Consider the following 25,026-nt stretch of genomic DNA (forward strand, 5'->3'; position numbering starts at 1 on the left):
TGGCCTACCTGGTTAAATAAAGGTGTTTTCAACTGGCCTACCTGGTTAAATAAAGGTGTTTTCAACTGGCCTACCTGGTTAAATAAAGGTGTTTTCAACTGGCCTACCTGGTTAAATAAAGGTGTTTTCAACTGGCCTACCTGGTTAAATAAAGGTGTTCTCAACTGGCCTACCTGGTTAAATAAAGGTGTTTTCAACTGGCCTACCTGGTTAAATAGAGGTGTTTTCAACTGGCCTACCTGGTTAAATAGAGGTGTTTTCAACTGGCCTACCAGGTTAAATAAAGGTGTTTTCAACTGGCCTACCTGGTTAAATAGAGGTGTTTTCAACTGGCCTACCAGGTTAAATAAAGGTGTTTTCAACTGGCCTACCTGGTTAAATAGAGGTGTTTTCAACTGGCCTACCAGGTTAAATAGAGGTGTTTTCAACTGGCCTACCTGGTTAAATAGAGGTGTTTTCAACTGGCCTACCAGGTTAAATAAAGGTGTTTTCAACTGGCCTACCTGGTTAAATAGAGGTGTTTTCAACTGGCCTACCTGGTTAAATAGAGGTGTTTTCAACTGGCCTACCTGGTTAAATAGAGGTGTTTTCAACTGGCCTACCAGGTTAAATAAAGGTGTTTTCAACTGGCCTACCTGGTTAAATAAAGGTGTTTTCAACTGGCCTACCTGGTTAAATAGAGGTGTTTTCAACTGGCCTACCAGGTTAAATAAAGGTGTTTTCAACTGGCCTACCTGGTTAAATAAAAGGTGTTTTCAACTGGCCTACCTGGTTAAATAGAGGTGTTTTCAACTGGCCTACCTGGTTAAATAAAGGTGTTTTCAACTGGCCTACCTGGTTAAATAAAGGTGTTTTCAACTGGCCTCCCTGGTTAAATAGAGGTGTTCTCAACTGGCCTCCCTGGTTAAATAGAGGTGTTCTCAACTGGCCTAACCTGGTTAAATAAAGGTGTTCTTAACTAGCCTACCTGGTTAAATAAAGGTGTTCTCAACTGGCCTACCAGGTTAAATAAAGGTGTTCTCAACTGGCCTACCTGGTTAAATAGAGGTGTTTTCAACTGGTCTAACCTGGTTAAATAAAGGTGAAATAAAACATTTTAAATGCAGACGAAATATAGTTTTATTAACAAAATGCTGTTAACTGTCCAGTCAGTGTCTACATGACCTATCCTCAGCCCTCTCTGAACAGCAGTAGTCTCTAGCCAGTATCTACATGACCTATCCTCAGCCCTCTCTGAACAGCAGTAGTCTCTAGTCAGTGTCTACATGACCTATCCTCAGCCCTCTGAACAGCAGTAGTCTCTAGTCAGTGTCTACATGACCTATCCTCAGCCCTCTGAACAGCAGTAGTCTCTAGTCAGTGTCTACATGACCTATCCTCAGCCCTCTGAACAGCAGTAGTCTCTAGTCAGTGTCTACATGACCTATCCTCAGCCCTCTGAACAGCAGTAGTCTCTAGTCAGTGTCTACATGACCTATCCTCAGCCCTCTCTGAACAGCAGTAGTCTCTAGTCAGTGTCTACATGACCTATCCTCAGCCCTCTGAACAGCAGTAGTCTCTAGTCAGTGTCTACATGACCTATCCTCAGCCCTCTGAACAGCAGTAGTCTCTAGTCAGTGTCTACATGACCTATCCTCAGCCCCCTCTGAACAGCAGTAGTCTCTAGTCTGAACAGTCCTGTGATTCAACACTACTCCAAATGGCAGTTTAAGTCACTGTGACTTGTTGCAACCTCTCGTCGGTCATTCCTTTGTTGTTAGCTTCATTAGAGTGCCTGTGGAATGACAGAGCCTTTGGTAACACTGAGAGCGCGAGAGAGAGACAGCGAGAGAGAGAGCGAGAGACAGAGAGAGACAGAGAGAGAGACAGAGAGAGAGACAGCGAGAGAGATAGCGAGAGAGATAGCGAGACAGACAGCGAGAGAGACAGAGACAGACAGAGACAGACAGAGACAGACAGAGAGAGAGACAGACAGAGACAGACAGAGAGACAGAGAGAGAGACAGAGAGAGAGACAGAGAGAGAGACAGCGAGAGAGACAGAGACAGACAGAGACAGACAGAGAGAGACAGCGAGAGAGACAGAGAGAGACAGAGAGAGAGACAGAGAGAGAGACAGCGAGAGAGACAGCGAGAGAGACAGAGAGAGAGACAGCGAGAGAGACAGCAGAGAGAGACAGCGAGAGAGACAGCGAGAGAGACAGAGAGAGAGACAGCGAGAGAGAGACAGCGAGAGAGAGACAGCGAGAGAGACAGCGAGAGAGACAGCGAGAGAGACAGCGAGAGAGACAGCGAGAGAGACAGCGAGAGAGACAGCGAGAGAGACAGCGAGAGAGACAGAGAGAGAGACAGCGAGAGAGAGACGAGAGAGACAGACAGAGACAGACAGAGAGAGACAGAGAGAGACAGAGACAGAGAGAGAGACAGAGACAGACAGACAGAGACAGCGAGAGAGAGAGACAGAGAGAGCGAGAGAGATAGCGAGAGAGATAGCGAGAGAGACAGCGAGAGAGACAGCGATAGAGACAGCGAGAGAGACAGCGATAGAGACGAGAGAGACAGCGAGAGAGAGAGAGAGACAGAGAGAGAGAGAGACAGAGAGACAGCGAGAGAGACAGCGAGAGAGACAGCGAGAGAGACAGAGAGACAGAGAGAGACAGAGAGAGACAGAGAGAGACAGAGAGAGAGACACGAGAGAGATAGCGAGAGAGATAGCGAGAGAGACAGCAGAGAGACATAGAGAGAGAGACAGCGAGAGAGACAGCGAGAGAGACAGCGAGAGAGACAGCGAGAGAGACAGCGAGAGAGACAGCGAGAGAGACAGCGATAGAGACAGCGATAGAGACAGCGAGAGAGAGAGAGAGAGACAGAGAGAGAGAGAGAGAGAGAGAGAGAGAGAGAGAGAGAGAGAGAGAGAGAGAGAGAGAGACAGAGAGACACAGAGAGAGAGAGAGAGAGAGAGAACACTACTAGTTCACCTCGTGTTAGTGTTTCTCACTCCATGCTCTCCTGTCTAGCTCAACTTGTGTGTCGGTCTTGTCTAGATGGGGAATATTTGTCTACCAACATATAATCAGCGGCGCAACACTCCACAAGAAACGATGAAAGAAACAAAATCCTCAAATCTGTCAGATAAAAGAGCGCGTGTTTAAATTCCTCACGTCGACTTTTAGTCTGGGCGAGCAAGGAGCTGGCGCCTCCAACTGTAATCCTTTAAAAAAAGTGTTTGAACACAAACAGAGGTGAAGTGGTTGAATGTTTAATCCTAAAATATAGTATTACATTGAAGCGTTTAGTACAGTGAGTGTATTCACTAGTAAAACCATAGAGAACGCCTCTCGCCTGCTTGCTACGACACGGTGCCTGTTTGAACCGACGGCCAGACATTAAGGGACAGGGGAAGTCAACACAGGACAGATTTGGCTGCTTCACAAAATGGCACCATTATTCCCCATTTGGTGCACTACTCTCAACCAGAGCCCTGGTCAAAAGTAGTGAACGATTTAACGATTTAGGGAATATTCTCTTAAATACTTTCTACCTGAGAATACCAAGACAACAGGGGGGTGGAGAGGATGGAGTCGAGGACGACGGGGGGGTGGAGAGGAGGAGGGGTAGAGAGGAGGAGGATGGAGTCGAGGACGACCGGGGGGGGTGGAGAGGAGGCGAGGTGGAGATTCCTGCTGTTTATTTAGCTCAGTTTAACAATCAGGGCTTATTGGGAGGAATGTTGCTGTATATTTCATGCTGGTGCCAGAATAATTTGTAGCACATTTCAATCTAATCAATGTGTTTATACGTTCTGTAAGTCTCAGACACACTGAGTTCCTGGAGATGAGGCTCAGGCAGAGGGACTCTGACTACTCCGACTACCTCCGACTACCTCCGACTACCTCCGACTACTGGGAGGAATGACTACTAAATACTCCGACTACTCTATTGACCTTTCTATTCCTTTCTAAATAAAACGTTCAATAAATACATTTAAATTCCTTTGAACCGACAGCCTGTTGGTTTTGGTTACAGCCTGTTGGTTTTGGTACGGTACAGCCTGTTGGTTTTGGTACGGTACAGCCTGTTGGTTTTGGTACGGTACAGCCTGTTGGTTTTGGTACGGTACAGCCTGTTGGTTTTGGTACGGTACAGCCTGTTGGTTTTGGTACGGTACAGCCTGTTGGTTTTGGTACGGTACAGCCTGTTGGTTTTGGTACGGTACAGCCTGTTGGTTTTGGTACGGTACAGCCTGTTGGTTTTGGTACGGTACAGCCTGTTGGTTTTTACGGTACAGCCTGTTGGTTTTGGTACGGTACAGCCTGTTGGTTTTGGTACGGTACAGCCTGTTGGCCGTTCATCTGTCTGTTGGTTTTGGTACGGTACAGCCTGTTGGTTTTGGTACGGTACAGCCTGTTGGTTTTGGTACGGTACAGCCTGTTGGTTTTGGTACGGTACAGCCTGTTGGTTTTGGTACGGTACAGCCTGTTGGCCGTTCATCTGTCTGTTCGTTTTGGTACGGTACAGCCTGTTGGTTTTGGTACGGTACAGCCTGTTGGCGTTCATCTGTCTGTTCGTTTTGGTACGGTACAGCCTGTTGGCCGTTCATCTGTCTGTTCGTTTTGGTACGGTACAGCCTGTTGGCCGTTCATCTGTCTGTTCGTTTTGGTACGGTACAGCCTGTTGGCCGTTCATCTGTCCGTTCGTTTTGGTACGGTACAGCCTGTTGGCCGTTCATCTGTCCGTTCGTTTTGGTACGGTACAGCCTGTTGGCCGTTCATCTGTCCGTTCGTTTTGGTACGGTACAGCCTGTTGGCCGTTCATCTGTCCGTTCGTTTTGGTACGGTACAGCCTGTTGGCCGTTCATCTGTCCGTTCGTTTTGGTACGGTACAGCCTGTTGGCCGTTCATCTGTCCGTTCGTTTTGGTACGGTACAGCCTGTTGGCCGTTCATCTGTCCGTTCGTTTTGGTACGGTACAGCCTGTTGGCCGTTCATCTGTCTGGTTCGTTTTGGTACGGTACAGCCTGTTGGCCGTTCATCTGTCTGTTCGTTTTGGTACGGTACAGCCTGTTGGCCGTTCATCTGTCTGTTCGTTTTGGTACGGTACAGCCTGTTGGCCGTTCATCTGTCTGTTCGTTTTGGTACGGTACAGCCTGTTGGCCGTTCATCTGTCTGTTCGTTTTGGTACGGTACAGCCTGTTGGCCGTTCATCTGTCTGTTCGTTTTGGTACGGTACAGCCTGTTGGCCGTTCATCTGTCTGTTCGTTTTGGTACGGTACAGCCTGTTGGCCGTTCATCTGTCTGTTCGTTTTGGTACGGTACAGCCTGTTGGCCGTTCATCTGTCTGTTCGTTTTGGTACGGTACAGCCTGTTGGCCGTTCATCTGTCCGTTCGTTTTGGTACGGTACAGCCTGTTGGCCGTTCATCTGTCCGTTCGTTTTGGTACGGTACAGCCTGTTGGCCGTTCATCTGTCTGTTCGTTTTGGTACGGTACAGCCTGTTGGCCGTTCATCTGTCCGTTCGTTTTGGTACGGTACAGCCTGTTGGCCGTTCATCTGTCTGTTCGTTTTGGTACGGTACAGCCTGTTGGCCGTTCATCTGTCTGTTCGTTTTGGTACGGTACAGCCTGTTGGCCGTTCATCTGTCCGTTCGTTTTGGTACGGTACAGCCTGTTGGCCGTTCATCTGTCTGTTCGTTTTGGTACGGTACAGCCTGTTGGCCGTTCATCTGTCTGTTCGTTTTGGTACGGTACAGCCTGTTGGCCGTTCATCTGTCTGTTCGTTTTGGTACGGTACAGCCTGTTGGCCGTTCATCTGTCTGTTCGTTTTGAAAATCACGGTACAGCCTGTTGGCCGTTCATCTGTCTGTTCGTTTTGGTACGGTACAGCCTGTTCCCCGTCCCTAACAGTTCCTGCCTAAATGGCCGTTCATCTGTCTGTTCGTTTTGGTACGGTACAGCCTGTTGGCCGTTCATCTGTCTGTTCGTTTTGATCGGACAGCCTGTTGGCCGTTCATCTGTGTGTTCGTTTTGGACGGTACAGCCTGTTGGCCGTTCATCTGTCTGTTCGTTTTCAAACGGTACAGCCTGTTGGCCGTTCATCTGTCTGTTCGTTTTGGTACGGTACAGCCTGTTGGCCGCTCATCTGTCGTTCGTTTTGGTACGGTACAGCCTGTTGGCCGTTCATCTGTCAGTTCGTTTTGGTACGGTACAGCCTGTTGGCCGTTCATCTGTCCGTTCGTTTTGGTACGGTACAGCCTGTTGGCCGTTCATCTGTCTGTTCGTTTTGGTACGGTACAGCCTGTTGGCCGTTCATCTGTCCGTTCGTTTTGGACGGTACAGCCTGTTGGCCGTTCATCTGTCCGTTCGTTTTGGTACGGTGCAGCCTGTTGGCCGTTCATCTGTCTGTTCGTTTTGGTACGGTGCAGCCTGTTGGCCGTTCATCTGTCTGTTCGTTTTGGTACGGTACAGCCTGTTGGCCGTTCATCTGTCCGTTCGTTTTGGTACGGTACAGCCTGTTGGCCGTTCATCTGTCCGTTCGTTTTGGTACGGTACAGCCTGTTGGCCGTTCATCTGTCCGTTCGTTTTGGTACGGTGGCCAAATAAAACTAATGATTTGAACAATGGGAAGACGATGCGGTTTCAGAGAAAATCATTTTTCAACAATAGACAGGAATTCTCTCTTGTACCTACGCGGTCTGATCGCAAATCCCCGTCCCTAACCTGCTGAGCTGACGTTCAGGTGCTATAAACTGGAAGAAATCCAACTAAATGAGTCAGTAAAGTGTATAGTCGAGGTCGGTGTTTGAAAGCAGCTTCGCGTCAAAGAAAGAACCGGCACCACGGAGAAATCATTAAGATCTGTCATGACGCGACTGTCTGGAAAACCACATCAGAAACAAAGCTCAGGACGTCACTGATCACGTGATTTATGTTACTATAAACTATCGGTCTATTCAAACAAACAACCTGGAAAAAACATAGAGTGGAGGGGGAGGTAGTCAGTGGTTAGAGTGGAGGCAGGTAGCCTAGTGGTTAGAGTGGAGGGGCGGCAGGTAGTCTAGTGGTTAGAGTGGGAGGGGCGGCAGGTAGCCTAGTGGTTAGAGTGGAGGGGCGGCAGGTAGCCTAGTGGTTAGAGTGGAGGGCGGCAGGTAGTCTAGTGGTTAGAGTGGAGGGGCGGTAGGTAGTCTAGTGGTTAGAGTGGAGGGGCGGTAGGTAGCCTAGTGGTTAGAGTGGAGGGGCGGTAGGTAGTCTAGTGGTTAGAGTGGAGGGGCAGGTAGTCTAGTGGTTAGAGTGGAGGGCGGTAGGTAGCCTAGTGGTTAGAGTGGAGGGGCGGCAGGTAGTCTAGTGGTTAGAGTGGAGGGGCGGCAGGTAGCCTAGTGGTTAGAGTGGAGGGGCGGTAGGTAGCCTAGTGGTTAGAGTGGAGGGGCTAGTGGTTAGAGTGGAGGGCAGGTAGTCTAGTGGTTAGAGTGGAGGGGCGGCAGGTAGTCTAGTGGTTAGAGTGGAGGGGCGGTAGGTAGCCTAGTGGTTAGAGTGGAGGGGCGGCAGGTAGCCTAGTGGTTAGAGTGGAGGGGCGGTAGGTAGTCTAGTGGTTAGAGTGGAGGGGCGGTAGGTAGCCTAGTGGTTAGAGTGGAGGGGGGGCAGGTAGCCTAGTGGTTAGAGTGGAGGGGCGGTAGGTAGCCTAGTGGTTAGAGTGGAGGGGCGGCAGGTAGCCTAGTGGTTAGAGTGGAGGGGCGGTAGGTAGTCTAGTGGTTAGAGTGGAGGGGCGGTAGGTAGCCTAGTGGTTAGAGTGGAGGGGCGGCAGGTAGCCTAGTGGTTAGAGTGGAGGGGCGGTAGGTAGCCTAGTGGTTAGAGTGGAGGGGCGGCAGGTAGCCTAGTGGTTAGAGTGGAGGGGCGGTAGGTAGTCTAGTGGTTAGAGTGGAGGGGCGGTAGGTAGCCTAGTGGTTAGAGTGGAGGGGCGGTAGGTAGTCTAGTGGTTAGAGTGGAGGGGCGGCAGGTAGTCTAGTGGTTAGAGTGGAGGGGCGGTAGGTAGCCTAGTGGTTAGAGTGGAGGGGCGGTCTAGTGGTTAGAGTGGAGGGGCGGCAGGTAGCCTAGTGGTTAGAGTGGAGGGGCGGTAGGTAGCCTAGTGGTTAGAGTGGAGGGGCAGGTAGCCTAGTGGTTAGAGTGGAGGGGCGGTAGGTAGTCTAGTGGTTAGAGTGGAGGGGCGGTAGGTAGTCTAGTGGTTAGAGTGGAGGGGCGGTAGGTAGTCTAGTGGTTAGAGTGGAGGGGCGGTAGGTAGTCTAGTGGTTAGAGTGGAGGGGCGGTAGGTAGCCTAGTGGTTAGAGTGGAGGGGCGGTAGGTAGCCTAGTGGTTAGAGTGGAGGGCGGCAGGTAGCCTAGTGGGCAGGTAGCCTAGTGGTTAGAGTGGAGGGCGGCAGGTAGCCTAGTGGTTAGAGTGGAGGGGCTAGGCAGGTAGCCTAGTGGTTAGAGTGGAGGGCGGCAGGTAGCCTAGTGGTTAGAGTGGAGGGCCAGGTAGTCTAGTGGTTAGAGTGGAGGGGCGGCAGGTAGCCTAGTGGTTAGAGTGGAGGGGCGGCAGGTAGCCTAGTGGTTAGAGTGGAGGGGCGTAGGAGCCATCAGCCATCAGTTTATAATGCTGGAGGGCCATCACTACATCAGTTTATAAGCTGTAGGAGCCATCACCCATCAGTTTATAATGCTGGAGGGCCATCACCACATCAGTTTATAATGCTGGAGGAGCCAGGTATCACCAGTGGTTTATAGGGGCTGTAGGAGCCATCACCACATCAGTTTATAATGCTGTAGGAGCCATCACTAGTGGAGTTTATAATGCCACATCAGTTTATAATGCTGTAGGAGCCATCACTACATCAGTTTATAATGCTGTAGGAGCCATCACCACATCAGTTTATAATGCTGTAGGAGCCATCACCACATCAGTTTATAATGCTGTAGGAGCCATCACCACATCAGTTTATAATGCTGTAGGAGCCATCACCACATCAGTTTATAATGCTGTAGGAGCCATCACCACATCAGTTTATAATGCTGTAGGAGCCATCACCACATCAGTTTATACCACATCAGCTGTAGGAGCCATCAGTTTATAATAGGAGCCATCAGTTTATAATGCTGTAGGAGCCATCACCACATCAGTTTATAATGCTGTAGGAGCCATCACCACATCAGTTTATAATGCTGTAGGAGCCATCACCACATCAGTTTATAATGCCAGCCATCAGTTTATAATGCTGTAGGAGCCATCACCACATCAGTTTATAATGCTGTAGGAGCCATCACCACATCAGTTTATAATGCTGTAGGAGCCATCACCACATCAGTTTATAATGCTGAGCCATCACACATAGGAGCCATCACCACATCAGTTTATAATGCTGTAGGAGCCATCACCACATCAGTTTATAATGCTGTAGGAGCCATCACCACATCAGTTTATAATGCTGTAGGAGCCATCACCACATCAGTTTATAATGCTGTAGGAGCCATCACCACATCAGTTTATAATGCTGTAGGAGCCATCACCACATCAGTTTATAATGCTGTAGGAGCCATCACCACATCAGTTTATAATGCTGTAGGAGCCATCACCACATCAGTTTATAATGCTGTAGGAGCCATCACCACATCAGTTTATAATGCTGTAGGAGCCATCACCACATCAGTTTATAATGCTGTAGGAGCCATCATCACCACATCAGTTTATAATGCTGTAGGAGCCATCACCACATCAGTTTATAATGCTGTAGGAGCCATCACCACATCAGTTTATAATGCTGTAGGAGCCATCACCACATCAGTTTATAATGCTGTAGGAGCCATCACCACATCAGTTTATAATGCTGTAGGAGCCATCACCACATCAGTTTATAATGCTGTAGGAGCCATCACCACATCAGTTTATAATGCTGTAGGAGCCATCACCACATCAGTTTATAATGCTGTAGGAGCCATCACCACATCAGTTTATAATGCTGTAGGAGCCATCACTACATCAGTTTATAATGCTGTAGGAGCCATCACCACATCAGTTTATAATGCTGTAGGAGCCATCACCACATCAGTTTATAATGCTGTAGGAGCCATCACCACATCAGTTTATAATGCTGTAGGAGCCATCACCACATCAGTTTATAATGCTGTAGGAGCCATCACCACATCAGTTTATAATGCTGTAGGAGCCATCACCACATCAGTTTATAATGCTGTAGGAGCCATCACCACATCAGTTTATAATGCTGTAGGAGCCATCACCACATCAGTTTATAATGCTGTAGGAGCCATCACCACATCAGTTTATAATGCTGTAGGAGCCATCACCACATCAGTTTATAATGCATCAGTTTATAAGGAGCCATCACCACATCAGTTTATAATGCTGTAGGAGCCATCACCACATCAGTTTATAATGCTGTAGGAGCCATCACCACATCAGTTTATAATGCTGTAGGAGCCATCACCTACATCAGTTTATAATGCTGTCAGGAGCCATCACCACATCAGTTTATAATGCTGTAGGAGCCATCACTACATCAGTTTATAATGCTGTAGGAGCCATCACCACATCAGTTTATAATGCTGTAGGAGCCATCACCACATCAGTTTATAATGCTGTAGGAGCCATCACCACATCAGTTTATAATGCTGTAGGAGCCATCACCATCAGTTTATAATCAGCCATCACCACATCAGTTTATAATGCTGTAGGAGCCATCACCACATCAGTTTATAATGCTGTAGGAGCCATCACCACATCAGTTTATAATGCTGTAGGAGCCATCACCACATCAGTTTATAATGCTGTAGGAGCCATCACTACATCAGTTTATAATGCTGTAGGAGCCATCACCACATCAGTTTATAATGCTGTAGGAGCCATCACCACATCAGTTTATAATGCTGTAGGAGCCATCACCACATCAGTTTATAATGCTGTAGGAGCCATCACCACATCAGTTTATAATGCTGTAGCATGTAGGAGCCATCACCACATCAGTTTATAATGCTGTAGGAGCCATCACCACATCAGTTTATAATGCTGTAGGAGCCATCACCACATCAGTTTATAATGCTGTAGGAGCCATCACCACATCAGTTTATAATGCTGTAGGAGCCATCACCACATCAGTTTATAATGCTGTAGGAGCCATCATCACATCAGTTTATAATGCTGTAGGAGCCATCACCACATCAGTTTATAATGCTGTAGGAGCCATCACCACATCAGTTTATAATGCTGTAGGAGCCATCACCACATCAGTTTATAATGCTGTTTATAAGGAGCCATCACCACATCAGTTTATAATGCTGTAGGAGCCATCACCACATCAGTTTATAATGCTGTAGGAGCCATCACCACATCAGTTTATAATGCTAGGAGCCATCACCACAGTTTATAATGAGCCATCACCACATCAGTTTATAATGCTGTAGGAGCCATCACCACATCAGTTTATAATAGGAGCATCAGTTTATAAGGAGCCATCACCACATCAGTTTATAATGCTAGGAGTAGGAGCCATCACCACATCAGTTTATAATGCTGTAGGAGCCATCACTACATCAGTTTATAATGCTGTAGGAGCCATCACCACATCAGTTTATAATGCTGTAGAGCCATCACCACAGTTTATAATGCTGTAGGAGCCATCACCACATCAGTTTATAATGCTGTAGGAGCCATCACTACATCAGTTTATAATGCTGTAGGAGCCATCACCACATCAGTTTATAATGCTGTAGGAGCCATCACTACCAGTTTATAATGCTGTAGGAGCCATCACCACATCAGTTTATAATGCTGTAGGAGCCATCACCACATCAGTTTATAATGCTGTAGGAGCCATCACCACATCAGTTTATAATGCTGTAGGAGCCATCACCACATCAGTTTATAATGCTGTAGGAGCCATCACCACATCAGTTTATAATGCTGTTTATAAGCTGTAGCCATCACCACATCAGTTTATAATGCTGTAGGAGCCATCACCACATCAGTTTATAATGCTGTAGGAGCCATCACCACATCAGTTTATAATGCTGTAGGAGCCATCACCACATCAGTTTATAATGCTGTAGGAGCCATCACCACATCAGTTTATAATGCTGTAGGAGCCATCACTACATCAGTTTATAATGCTGTGAGCCATCACTACATCAGTTTATAATGCTGTAGGAGCCATCACCACATCAGTTTATAATGCTGTAGGAGCCATCACCACATCAGTTTATAATGCTGTAGGAGCCATCACCACATCAGTTTATAATGCTGTAGGAGCCATCACCACATCAGTTTATAATGCTGTAGGAGCCATCACCACATCAGTTTATAATGCTGTAGGAGCCATCACCACATCAGTTTATAATGCTGTAGGAGCCATCACCACATCAGTTTATAATGCTGTAGGAGCCATCACTACATCAGTTTATAATGCTGTAGGAGCCATCACTACATCAGGAGCCATCACCACATCAGTTTATAATGCTGTAGGAGCCATCACCACATCAGTTTATAATGCTGTAGGAGCCATCACCACATCAGTTTATAATGCTGTAGCCATCACACATCAGGAGCCATCACACATCAGTTTATAATGCTGTAGGAGCCATCACCACATCAGTTTATAATGCATGTAGGAGCCATCACCACATCAGTTTATAATGCTGTAGGAGCCATCACCACATCAGTTTATAATGCTGTAGGAGCCATCACCACATCAGTTTATAATGCTGTAGGAGCCATCACCACATCAGTTTATAATGCTGTAGGAGCCATCACCACATCAGTTTATAATGCTGTAGGAGCCATCACTACATCAGTTTATAATGCTGTAGGAGCCATCACCACATCAGTTTATAATGCTGTAGGAGCCATCACCACATCAGTTTATCACTGTAGGAGCCATCATCACATCAGTTTATAATGCTGTAGGAGCCATCACCACATCAGTTTATAATGCTGTAGGAGCCATCACCACATCAGTTTATAATGCTGTAGGAGCCATCACCACATCAGTTTATAATCTGTAGGAGCCATCACCACATCAGTTTATAATGCTGTAGGAGCCATCACCTACATCAGTTTATAATGCTGTAGGAGCCATCACCACATCAGTTTATAATGCTGTAGGAGCCATCACTACATCAGTTTATAATGCTGTAGGAGCCATCACCACATCAGTTTATAATGCTGTAGGAGCCATCACCACATCAGTTTATAATGCTGTAGGAGCCATCACCACATCAGTTTATAATGCTGTAGGAGCCATCACCACATCAGTTTATAATGCTGTAGGAGCCATCACTACATCAGTTTATAATGCTGTAGGAGCCATCACCACATCAGTTTATAATGCTGTAGGAGCCATCACCACATCAGTTTATAATGCTGTAGGAGCCATCACCACATCAGTTTATAATGCTGTAGGAGCCATCACCACATCAGTTTATAATGCTGTAGGAGCCATCACTACATCAGTTTATAATGCTGTAGGAGCCATCACCACATCAGTTTATAATGCTGTAGGAGCCATCACCACATCAGTTTATAATGCTGTAGGAGCCATCACTACATCAGTTTATAATGCTGTAGGAGCCATCACCACATCAGTTTATAATGCTGTAGGAGCCATCACCACATCAGTTTATAATGCTGTAGGAGCCATCACCACAGTTTATAATCACCACATCAGTTTATAATGCTGTAGGAGCCATCACTACAGGAGCCATCACCACATCAGTTTATAATGCTGTAGCATGTAGGAGCCATCACCACATCAGTTTATAATGCTGTAGGAGCCATCACCACATCAGTTTATAATGCTGTAGGAGCCATCACCACATCAGTTTATAATGCTGTAGGAGCCATCACCACATCAGTTTATAATGCTGTAGGAGCCATCACTACATCAGTTTATAATGCTGTAGGAGCCATCACCACATCAGTTTATAATGCTGTAGGAGCCATCACCACATCAGTTTATAATGCTGTAGGAGCCATCACCACATCAGTTTATAATGCTGTAGGAGCCATCACCACATCAGTTTATAATGCTGTAGGAGCCATCACCACATCAGTTTATAATGCTGTAGGAGCCATCACCACATCAGTTTATAATGCTGTAGGAGCCATCACCACATCAGTTTATAATGCTGTAGGAGCCATCACCACATCAGTTTATAATGCTGTAGGAGCCATCACCACATCAGTTTATAATGCTGTAGGAGCCATCACCACATCAGTTTATAATGCTGTAGGAGCCATCACCACATCAGTTTATAATGCTGTAGGAGCCATCACCACATCAGTTTATAATGCTGTAGGAGCCATCACCACATCAGTTTATAATGCTGTAGGAGCCATCACCACATCAGTTTATAATGCTGTAGGAGCCATCACCACATCAGTTTATAATGCTGTAGGAGCCATCACCACATCAGTTTATAATGCTGTAGGAGCCATCACCACATCAGTTTATAATGCTGTAGGAGCCATCACCACATCAGTTTATAATGCTGTAGGAGCCATCACCACATCAGTTTATAATGCTGTAGGAGCCATCACTACATCAGTTTATAATGCTGTAGGAGCCATCACTACATCAGTTTATAATAGGAGCCATCACCACTACATCAGTTTATAATGCTGAGGAGCCATCACCACATCAGTTTATAATGCTGTAGGAGCCATCACCACATCAGTTTATCAGTTTATAGTTTATGCTGTAGGAGCCATCACCACATCAGTTTATAATGCTGTAGTCATGTAGGAGCCATCACCACATCAGTTTATAATGCTGTACAGACTGCTACTGGTCACCACAGTCAGTTTATAATGCTGTAGGAGCCATGACACATGGTTTATAAGGGGTCTGACAGTAGGCCATCACAGATCAGTTTATAATCTGTAGGGGTCCACATCAGTTTATAATGCTGTAGGGGGCCTGACAGTCAGTTTATAATGCTGACCATCACTGACATCAGTTTAGTACAGACACTGGTCAGTAGGGCCATCACCACAGTCAGGTTACAATGCTACTGGTCAGTAGGGGTCTGACAATACAGACTGCTACTGGTCAGTAGGGGTCTGACATCACTATAAGTACAGACTGCTACTGGTCAGTCTTATAACAGACTGCTACTGGTCAGTAGGGGTCCAGTCAGGTCTACAGTTTATAATGTCAGAGGAGCCATCTTACTCACTCTGTTCAGGTTTATATGCTGGGTCTGACAGTCAGTTTATAATACAGACTGCTACTGGTCAGAAGGGGGTCCAGTCACAGACTGCTACATCACTGCTACTGGTCAGTAGGGGTCTGACAGTCAGGTCTACAATGACTGCTACTGGTCAGTAGGGGTCTCTCAGACAGTCAGTTTACAGACTGCTACTGGTCAGTAGGGGTCTGACAGTCAGGTCTACAGTACAGACTGCTACTGGTCAGTAGGGGTCTGACAGTCAGGTCTACAGCAGACTGCTAAAGGTCAGTTTAGGGGTCTGACAGTCAGGTCGTTTAGACTGCTACTGGTCAGTAGGGGTCTGACTGGTTAAATCTTTACTGGTCAGTAGGGGGTCTGACAGTCAGGTCTACAGTACAGACTGCTACTGGTCAGTAGGGGGTCTGACAGTCAGGTCTACAGTACAGACTGCTACTGGTCAGTAGGGGGTCTGACAGTCAGGTCTACAGTACAGACTGCTACTGGTCAGTAGGGGGTCTGACAGTCAGGTCTACAGTACAGACTGCTACTGGTCAGTAGGGGGTCTGACAGTCAGGTCTACAGTACAGACTGCTACTGGTCAGTAGGGGGTCTGACAGTCAGGTCTACAGTACAGACTGCTACTGGTCAGTAGGGGTCTGACAGTCAGGTCTACAGTACAGACTGCTACTGGTCAGTAGGGGTCTGACAGTCAGGTCTACAGACTGCTACTGGTCAGTAGGGGGTCTGACAGTCAGGTCTACAGTACAGACTGCTACTGGTCAGTAGGGGGGTCAGGTCTACAGACTGCAGTCAGGTCTGACAGTCAGGTCTACAGACTGCTACTGGTCAGTAGGGGGTCTGACAGTCAGGTCTACAGTACAGACTGCTACTGGTCAGTAGGGGGTCTGACAGTCAGGTACTACAGACTGCTACTGGTCAGTAGGGGGTCTGACAGTCAGGTCTCTACAGACTGCTACTGGTCAGTAGGGGTCTGACAGTCAGGTCTACAGACTGCTACTGGTCAGTAACTGGGGTCTGACACTGGTCAGGTCTGACAGTCTCCCTCAGTACAGACTGCTACTGGTCAGTAGGGGTCTGGGGGTCTGACAGTCAGGGGGTCTAGTCAGGTACAGACTGCTACTGGTCAGTAGGGGGTCTGGGGTCTACAGACAGTCAGGTCTGACAGTCAGGTCTACAGACTGCTACTGGTCAGTAGGGGGTCTGACAGTCAGGTCTACAGACTGCTACTGGTCAGTAGGGGGTCTGACAGTCAGGTCTACAGACTGCTACTGGTCAGTAGGGGTCTGACAGTCAGGTCTACAGACTGCTACAGGTCAGTAGGGGTCTGACAGTCAGGTCTACAGTACAGACTGCTACTGGTCAGTAGGGGGTCTGACAGTCAGGTCTACAGTACAGACTGCTACTGGTCAGTAGGGGGTCTGAAGTCAGGTCTTACAGTACAGACTGCTACTGGTCAGTAGGGGTCTGACAGTCAGGTCTACAGTACAGACTGCTACTGGTCAGTAGGGGTCTGACAGTCAGGTCTACAGTACAGACTGCTACTGGTCAGTAGACTGCTACTGGTCAGTAGGGGTCTGACAGTCAGGTCTACAGTACAGACTGCTACTGGTCAGTAGGGGTCTGACAGTCAGGTCAGTACAGACTGCTACTGGTCAGTAGGGGGTCTGACAGTCAGGTCTACAGTACAGACTGCTACTGGTCAGTAGGGGGTCTGACAGTCAGGTCTACAGACTGCTACTGGTCAGTAGGGGGTCTGACAGTCAGGTCTACAGTACAGACTGCTACTGGTCAGTAGGGGGTCTGACAGTCAGGTCTACAGACTGCTACTGGTCAGTAGGGGGTCTGACAGTCAGGTCTACAGACTGCTACTGGTCAGTAGGGGGTCTGACAGTCAGGTCTACAGTACAGACTGCTACTGGTCAGTAGGGGGTCTGACAGTCAGGTCTACAGACTGCTACTGGTCAGTAGGGGTCTGACAGTCAGGTCTACAGACTGCTACTGGTCAGTAGGGGTCTGACAGTCAGGTCTACAGACTGCTACTGGTCAGTAGGGGGTCTGACAGTCAGGTCTACAGACTGCTACTGGTCAGTAGGGGTCTGACAGTCAGGTCTACAGACTGCTACTGGTCAGTAGGGGTCTGACAGTCAGGTCTACAGACTGCTACTGGTCAGTAGGGGGTCTGACAGTCAGGTCTACAGACTGCTACTGGTCAGTAGGGGGTCTGACAGTCAGGTCTACAGACTGCTACTGGTCAGTAGGGGGTCTGACAGTCAGGTCTACAGACTGCTACTGGTCAGTAGGGGTCTGACAGTCAGGTCTACAGTACAGACTGCTACTGGTCAGTAGGGGTCTGACAGTCAGGTCTACAGACTGCTACTGGTCAGTAGGGGGTCTGACAGTCAGGTCTACAGACTGCTACTGGTCAGTAGGGGGTCTGACAGTCAGGTCTACAGTACAGACTGCTACTGGTCAGTAGGGGTCTGACAGTCAGGTACAGTACTACAGACTGACTACTGGTCAGTAGGGGGTCTGACAGTCAGGTCTCAGGTACAGACTGCTACTGGTCAGTAGGGGTCTGACAGTCAGGTCTACAGACTGCTACTGGTCAGTAGGGGTCTGGGGTCTACAGACAGTCAGGGGGTCTACAGACTACAGACTGCTACTGGTCAGTAGGGGGTCTGACAGTCAGGTCTACAGTACAGACTGCTACTGGTCAGTAGGGGTCTGACAGTCAGGTCTCTACAGACTGCTACTGGTCAGTAGGGGTCTGACAGTCAGGTCTACAGTACAGACTGCTACTGGTCAGTAGGGGTCTGACAGTCAGGTCTACAGACTGCTACTGGTCAGTAGGGGGGTCTGACAGTCAGGTCTACAGTACAGACTGCTACTGGTCAGTAGGGGTCTGACAGTCAGGTACTACAGACTGCTACTGGTCAGTAGGGGGGGGTCTGACAGTCAGGTCTACAGACTGCTACTGGTCAGTAGGGGTCTGACAGTCAGGTCTACAGACTGCTACTGGTCAGTAGGGGGTCTGACAGTCAGGTTACAGTACAGAGGGGTGATACAGACAAGGTTATATCTCCATGTCATGTACAGTATAGTGTTGTAATGTCAGTATAGTGTTGTTATAGGGGGGGTACAGTATAGTGTTGTAATGATATAGTTATGGGGTCAGTATAGTGTTGTAATGATATAGTTATGGGGGTCAGTATAGTGTTGTAATGATATAGTTATGGGGGTCAGTATAGTGTTGTAATGATATAGTTATATCAGTATAGTGTAGTAATGATATAGTTATATACAGTATAGTGTAGTAATGATATAGTTATGGGGGTCAGTATAGTGTAGTAATGATATAGTTATATACAGTATAGTGGTCACAGATACTGGTCAGTAGGGGTTGACAGTATACAGACTGCTACTGGTCAGTAGTAGTGTCAAGGGGGTCTGATATAGTATCAGGTCTACAGATAGTAGTCTGACAGTCGTAGTAATACTGGTCAATGACAGTCATAGTTATAGGGGGTCAGTATACAGTGCTACTGGTCAATGACAGATAGTAGACTGCTATCAGGGGTCAGTCATACAGTACAGCTGCTAGTTGATCCTAGTTATATGACAGTATAGTGTAGTAATGATATAGTAATGGGGGTCAGTATAGTGTTGTAATGATATAGTAATAGGGGGTCAGTATCTCACCATGCTGGTTGTCCTTCATGTCCAGTATAGTGTTGTAATGATATAGTTATGGGGTCAGTATAGTGTTGTAATGATATAGTAATGGGGTCAGTATCTCACCATGCTGGTATGTCCTTCATGTACAGTATAGTGTAGTAATGATATAGTTATATACAGTATAGTGTTGTAATGATATAGTTATATACAGTATAGTGTTGTAATGATATAGTTATATACAGTATAGTGTTGTAATGATATAGTTATATACAGTATAGTGTTGTAATGATATAGTTATATACAGTATAGTGTTGTAATGATATAGTTATATACAGTATAGTGTTGTAATGATATAGTTATATACAGTATAGTGTTGTAATGATATAGTTATATACAGTATAGTGAGGTCAACGATAGTACAGAGTTATAGGGGTCTAGTCAGTATAGTGTTGTAATGATATAGTTATGGGGGTCTGACAGTCAGTATAGTGTCTGTAATGATATAGTTATAGGGGGGACAGTCAGGTACATATGGTCACCATGCTGATGTCCTTCATGTCCAGATGCAGACTGGTCAACATCAGAATCCCCACTAGCCTGAGAACGATTGTTAGTATACAGCAAGACTTTGATGACAGACCTAGTTATATACAGATAGAGAGAAACATCACAGAGAGGGGGTCTGACACAGGTCTACAGATGAGTTATATACAGTATAGGGAGAGTCAGGGGGAGAGAGAGAGTAGAGAGAGATAGGGGGAGAGAGAGAGTCAAGGGGTCTGATCAGGTCTACAGAGCCACTTGTATAGAGAGAGTCAGAGGGGGTCTGACAGTCAGGTCTACAGACTGCTACTGGTCAGAGAGAGAGCTACTGGAGAGAGGGGTCTGACAGTCAGAGAGACTGGGAGAGATGATCATACAGAGTGGTCAGTAGGGGTCTGAGAGTCAGAGACTGCTACTGGGTAAGATCATACAGAGTTCATAGGGGTCTGACACAGTCTACAGACTAGGAGAGAGGGAGAGAGGGGAGAGAGGAGAGGGCTGAGACTGGTCATATACAGAGAGTAAGGTAGTAATGGAGATATACAGTATAGTGTTGGTAATGGAGATATAGAGTATAGGAGTAATGAGAGGGAGGATAGTCAGGAGAGAGTCTGACAGGGAGATAGAGTTATAGGGGTCAGAGAGGGGAGAGAGGGGAGAGAGTATAGTCTGATAGGAGTACAATGATATAGGGGAGAGTGAGGTAATGATATAGGTGGAGAGTATAGTGTTGTAATGGAGTATCTCCATAGTTATGTACAGTAGGAGTAAGATATAGTTATATACAGTATAGGAGTAATGAAGATATACAGTGGGAGTTATGGGGGTCGTATAGATAGAGAGAGTAATGATAGAGTTATATGGAGTAGAGGTAATGGATAGAGGTGGAGTTATAGGAGAAGGATAGAGAGGGATATAGAGAGAGGATATAGATACAGTATAGTGTAAGGAGGTCAGTTATAAGGTAAGGGAGAAGGATGGGGGAGTAAGGAGTGTGTAATGATATAGTTAGGGGGGAGATAGGTAATGATAAGAATAGGGGAGAGAGGGTCAGAGTAATGATATAGGTGGGAGAGTTACAGTATAGTGGGATGAATTATATACAGTATATTGCAATGATGTATTATATAGAAGCCTGTTAATCCCAGTTACATACAGTATAGTTGTAACATGGGGGATAGTAAGATATAGTTAACAGTATCTGTTCAGATGATGGGGTCATATATAGTAATGATATAGTACAGTATAGTGTTGATATAGATATACAGTCTGTTCAGCTGATAGTGTAGTAATGATATATACAGTATAGTGATATAGACCTGACAACCTCAGTATAGTGTTGAAGGACATGTTGTAATGACCAGTTATATACTGTATAGCTGTTGAAAATGATATAGTTATATACAGTATAGTGTTGTAATGATATAGTTATATACAGTATAGTTGTAATGATATAGTGTCAGTATCTCACCATGCTGGATGTCCTTCATGTTCAGATGCAGACTGGACATCAGAATCCCCACTGCCTGAGAACGCTAATGTTGTTCAGCAATTTGACCACCTGCAGAGAGAGAGAAACATGAACACATGATGAGAGAGGAGAAGGAGAGAGTGTAGGGGAGACCAGCCTCTGGGGAGAGAAGGACATGTGGGGAGAGAGGGGAGACCTCTGTTCAGGGGAGAGAGAGACTGGAGGACCTGACCAGACCTCTGTTCAGCTGAAGGACATGGGGACCTGAGGGGAGAAGAGGGGTTCAGGGGAGAGAGGGGGAGACGTGGACCTGACCAGAGAGGGGAGAGAGCTGAGAGAGGGGGAGAGAGACATGGAGAGGGAGAGAGAGGGGAGAGAGGGGAGAGAGGGAGAACCTCTGTTCAGGAGAAGGAGGGTGAGAGGAGGAGGGGAGAAGGAGGGGAGAAGGACCTCTGAGAGGGGGAGGGGAGAAAGGGGAGAAAGGAGAAAGGGGAGAAAGGGGAGAAACCTCTGTTCAGAAAGGACATGTGGACCTGACCAGCCTCTGTTCAGCTGGGGACATGTGGAGAAAGTTCAGCTGAAGGACAGTTATTGCAAATGTTCAGCTTAGGACAGCCTGACATCCTCTGTTACAGCTGAAGGACATGTGGACCTGACCAACCTCTGTTCAGCTGAAGGACATGTGGACCTGACCAACCTCTGTTCAGCTGAAGGACATGTGGACCTGACCAGCCTCTGTTCAGCTGAAGGACATGTGGACCTGACCAACCTCTGTTCAGCTGAAGGACATGTGGACCTGACCAACCTCTGTTCAGCTGAAGGACATGTGGACCTGACCAACCTCTGTTCAGCTGAAGGACATGTGGACCTGACCAGCCTCTGTTCAGCTGAAGGACATGTGGACCTGACCAACCTCTGTTCAGCTGAAGGACATGTGGACCTGACCAACCTCTGTTCAGCTGAAGGACATGTGGACCTGACTAACCTCTGTTCAGCTGAAGGACATGTGGACCTGACTAACCTCTGTTCAGCTGAAGGACATGTGGACCTGACCAACCTCTGTTCAGCTGAAGGACATGTGGACCTGACCAACCTCTGTTCAGCTGAAGGACATGTGGACCTGACCAACCTCTGTTCAGCTGAAGGACATGTGGACCTGACCAACCTCTGTTCAGCTGAAGGACACGTGGACCTGACCAACCTCTGTTCAGCTGAAGGACATGTGGACCTGACCAACCTCTGTTCAGCTGAAGGACATGTGGACCTGACCAGCCTCTGTTCAGCTGAAGGACATGTGGACCTGACCAACCTCTGTTCAGCTGAAGGACATGTGGACCTGACCAACCTCTGTTCAGCTGAAGGACATGTGGACCTGACCAACCTCTGTTCAGCTGAAGGACATGTGGACCTGACCAACCTCTGTTCAGCTGAAGGACATGTGGACCTGACTAACCTCTGTTCAGCTGAAGGACATGTGGACCTGACCAACCTCTGTTCAGCTGAAGGACATGTGGACCTGACCAACCTCTGTTCAGCTGAAGGACATGTGGACCTGACCAACCTCTGTTCAGCTGAAGGACATGTGGACCTGACCAACCTCTGTTCAGCTGAAGGACATGTGGACCTGACCAACCTCTGTTCAGCTGAAGGACATGTGGACCTGACCAACCTCTGTTCAGCTGAAGGACATGTGGACCTGACCAACCTCTGTTCAGCTGAAGGACATGTGGACCTGACCAACCTCTGTTCAGCTGAAGGACATGTGGACCTGACCAACCTCTGTTCAGCTGAAGGACACGTGGACCTGACCAACCTCTGTTCAGCTGAAGGACAGACCAACCTCTGAAGGACATGTGGACCTGACCAACCTCTGTTCAGCTGAAGGACATGTGGACCTGATCAGCTGAAGGACATGTGGACCTGACTAACCTCTGTTCAGCTGAAGGACATGTGGACCTGACTAACCTCTGTTCAGCTGAAGGACATGTGGACCTGACTAACCTCTGTTCAGCTGAAGGACATGTGGACCTGACCAACCTCTGTTCAGCTGAAGGACATGTGGACCTGACCTTCCCACAACGTTGGTTACTACCGACTCTCATCCAAAGGTCACGGTTTCCCTATTGACCTTTACCGGCCAGAACAGTTTCCTGACGGGAACAAAGTGACAGCTAAGATTCAGGATAGGATGAACTTCCTGTGTAGGTGTTGCTCATTCCCATCCCTTCTGCTTCAACCTGGCATCATATCTAAACGTCTGCTCTGTGACGTACCATATTATTTCTATAATCAGAAACATGACATTTCCTCTGTTTCCTCCTCAACAGCGCCCCGGGACACAGTGTCGGCAGGCAATTAAGGACTGGAGAAAATAGTAAAGAAAAACAGTCTGTATATGATTATAAACGACTGGCGTCCATTTCCCCATCAGCAGCTGAAGCACAATGAACGACTCCGCTCTCTGATTAAATAATTACCCTGTAGGAGGTTGAGAGACAGACCAGACGTTCTGCTGGGAGAGGGGACCTGACCTCACAGGCCAGGTCTACTAGGAGAGAGGGGAACCCACGGTGACCTCACAGGCCAGGTCTACTAGGAGAGAGAGAGGGGACCCACGGTGACCTCACAGGCCAGGTCTACTAGGAGAGAGAGAGGGGAACCCACGGTGACCTCACACAGGCCAGGTCTACTAGGAGAGAGAGAGAGAGAGAGAGAGAGGGGAACCCACGGTGACCTCACACAGGCCAGGTCTACTAGGAGAGAGAGAGGGGAACCCACGGTGACCTCACACAGGCCAGGTCTACTAGGAGAGAGAGGGGAACCCACGGTGACCTCACACAGGCCAGGTCTACTAGGAGAGAGAGAGGGGAACCCACAGTGACCTCACACAGGCCAGGTCTACTAGAGAGAGAGAGGGGAACCCACGGTGACCTCACACAGGCCAGGTCTACTAGGAGAGAGAGAGAGGGAACCCACGGTGACCTCACACAGGCCAGGTCTACTAGGAGAGAGAGAGAGAGAGAGGGGACCTGACCTCACACAGGACAGGTCTACTAGGAGAGAGAGAGGGGACCTGACCCACACAGTGACCTCTACACAGGCCAGGTGACCTACACAGGCCAGGAGAGAGAGAGAGAGGGACCTGACCTCACACAGGACAGGTCTACTAGGAGAGAGAGAGGGGAACCCACGGTGACCTCACACAGGCCAGGTCTACTAGGAGAGAAAGAGGGGTGACCTCACACAGGCCAGGTCTACTAGAGAGAGAAGAGGGACCTGACCTCACACAGGACAGGTCTACTAGGAGAGAGAGAGGGGAACCCACAGTGACCTCACACAGGCCAGGTCTACTAGGAGAGAGAGAGAGGGGAACCCACGGTGACCTCACACAGGACAGGTCTACTAGGAGAGAGAGAGGGGAACCCACGGTGACCTCACACAGGCCAGGTCTACTAGGAGAGAGAGAGGGGAACCCACAGTGACCTCACACAGGCCAGGTCTACTAGGAGAGAGAGAGGGGAACCCACAGTGACCTCACACAGGCCAGGTCTACTAGGAGAGAGAGAGGGGAACCCACAGTGACCTCACACAGGCCAGGTCTACTAGGAGAGAGAGAGAGGGGAACCCACGGTGACCTCACACAGGCCAGGTCTACTAGGAGAGAGAGAGGGGACCTGACCTCACACAGGCCAGGTCTACTAGGAGAGAGAGAGGGGAACCCACAGTGACCTCACACAGGCCAGGTCTACTAGAGAGAGAGAGGGGGACCTGACCTCACACAGGCCAGGTCTACTAGGAGAGAGAGAGGGGAACCCACAGTGACCTCACACAGGCCAGGTCTACTAGGAGAGAGAGAGGGGACCCCAGTGACCTCACACAGGCCAGGTCTACTAGAGAGAGAGAGAGGGGAACCCACGGTGACCTCACACAGGCCAGGTCTACTAGGAGAGAGAGAGGGGACCTGACCTCACACAGGCCAGGTCTACTAGGAGAGAGAGAGGGGACCTGACCTCACACAGGCCAGGTCTACTAGGAGAGAGAGAGGGGACCTGACCTCACACAGGCCAGGTCTACTAGGAGAGAGAGAGAGGGGAACCCACGGTGACCTCACACAGGCCA

The 25,026-nt window shown here is 48.0% G+C and overlaps 1 protein-coding gene across 1 annotated transcript in view; it reads right to left on the reverse strand.

Annotated features, from left to right (window-relative positions):
- The window catches only part of LOC118381381 (formin-2-like), a 175,471-nt gene that overhangs the window by 85,765 nt on the left and 64,680 nt on the right, over positions 1-25,026 (reverse strand). The window contains 2 exon segments of the mRNA XM_052516207.1: positions 20,908-20,971; positions 20,974-20,997. Of these exon segments, the coding sequence (XP_052372167.1) occupies positions 20,908-20,971; positions 20,974-20,997 (88 nt within the window).

The sequence above is a fragment of the Oncorhynchus keta genome, unplaced genomic scaffold (assembly GCF_023373465.1).
Source record: "Oncorhynchus keta strain PuntledgeMale-10-30-2019 unplaced genomic scaffold, Oket_V2 Un_scaffold_4116_pilon_pilon, whole genome shotgun sequence".
NCBI classification, from domain to species: Eukaryota; Metazoa; Chordata; class Actinopteri; order Salmoniformes; family Salmonidae; genus Oncorhynchus; species Oncorhynchus keta.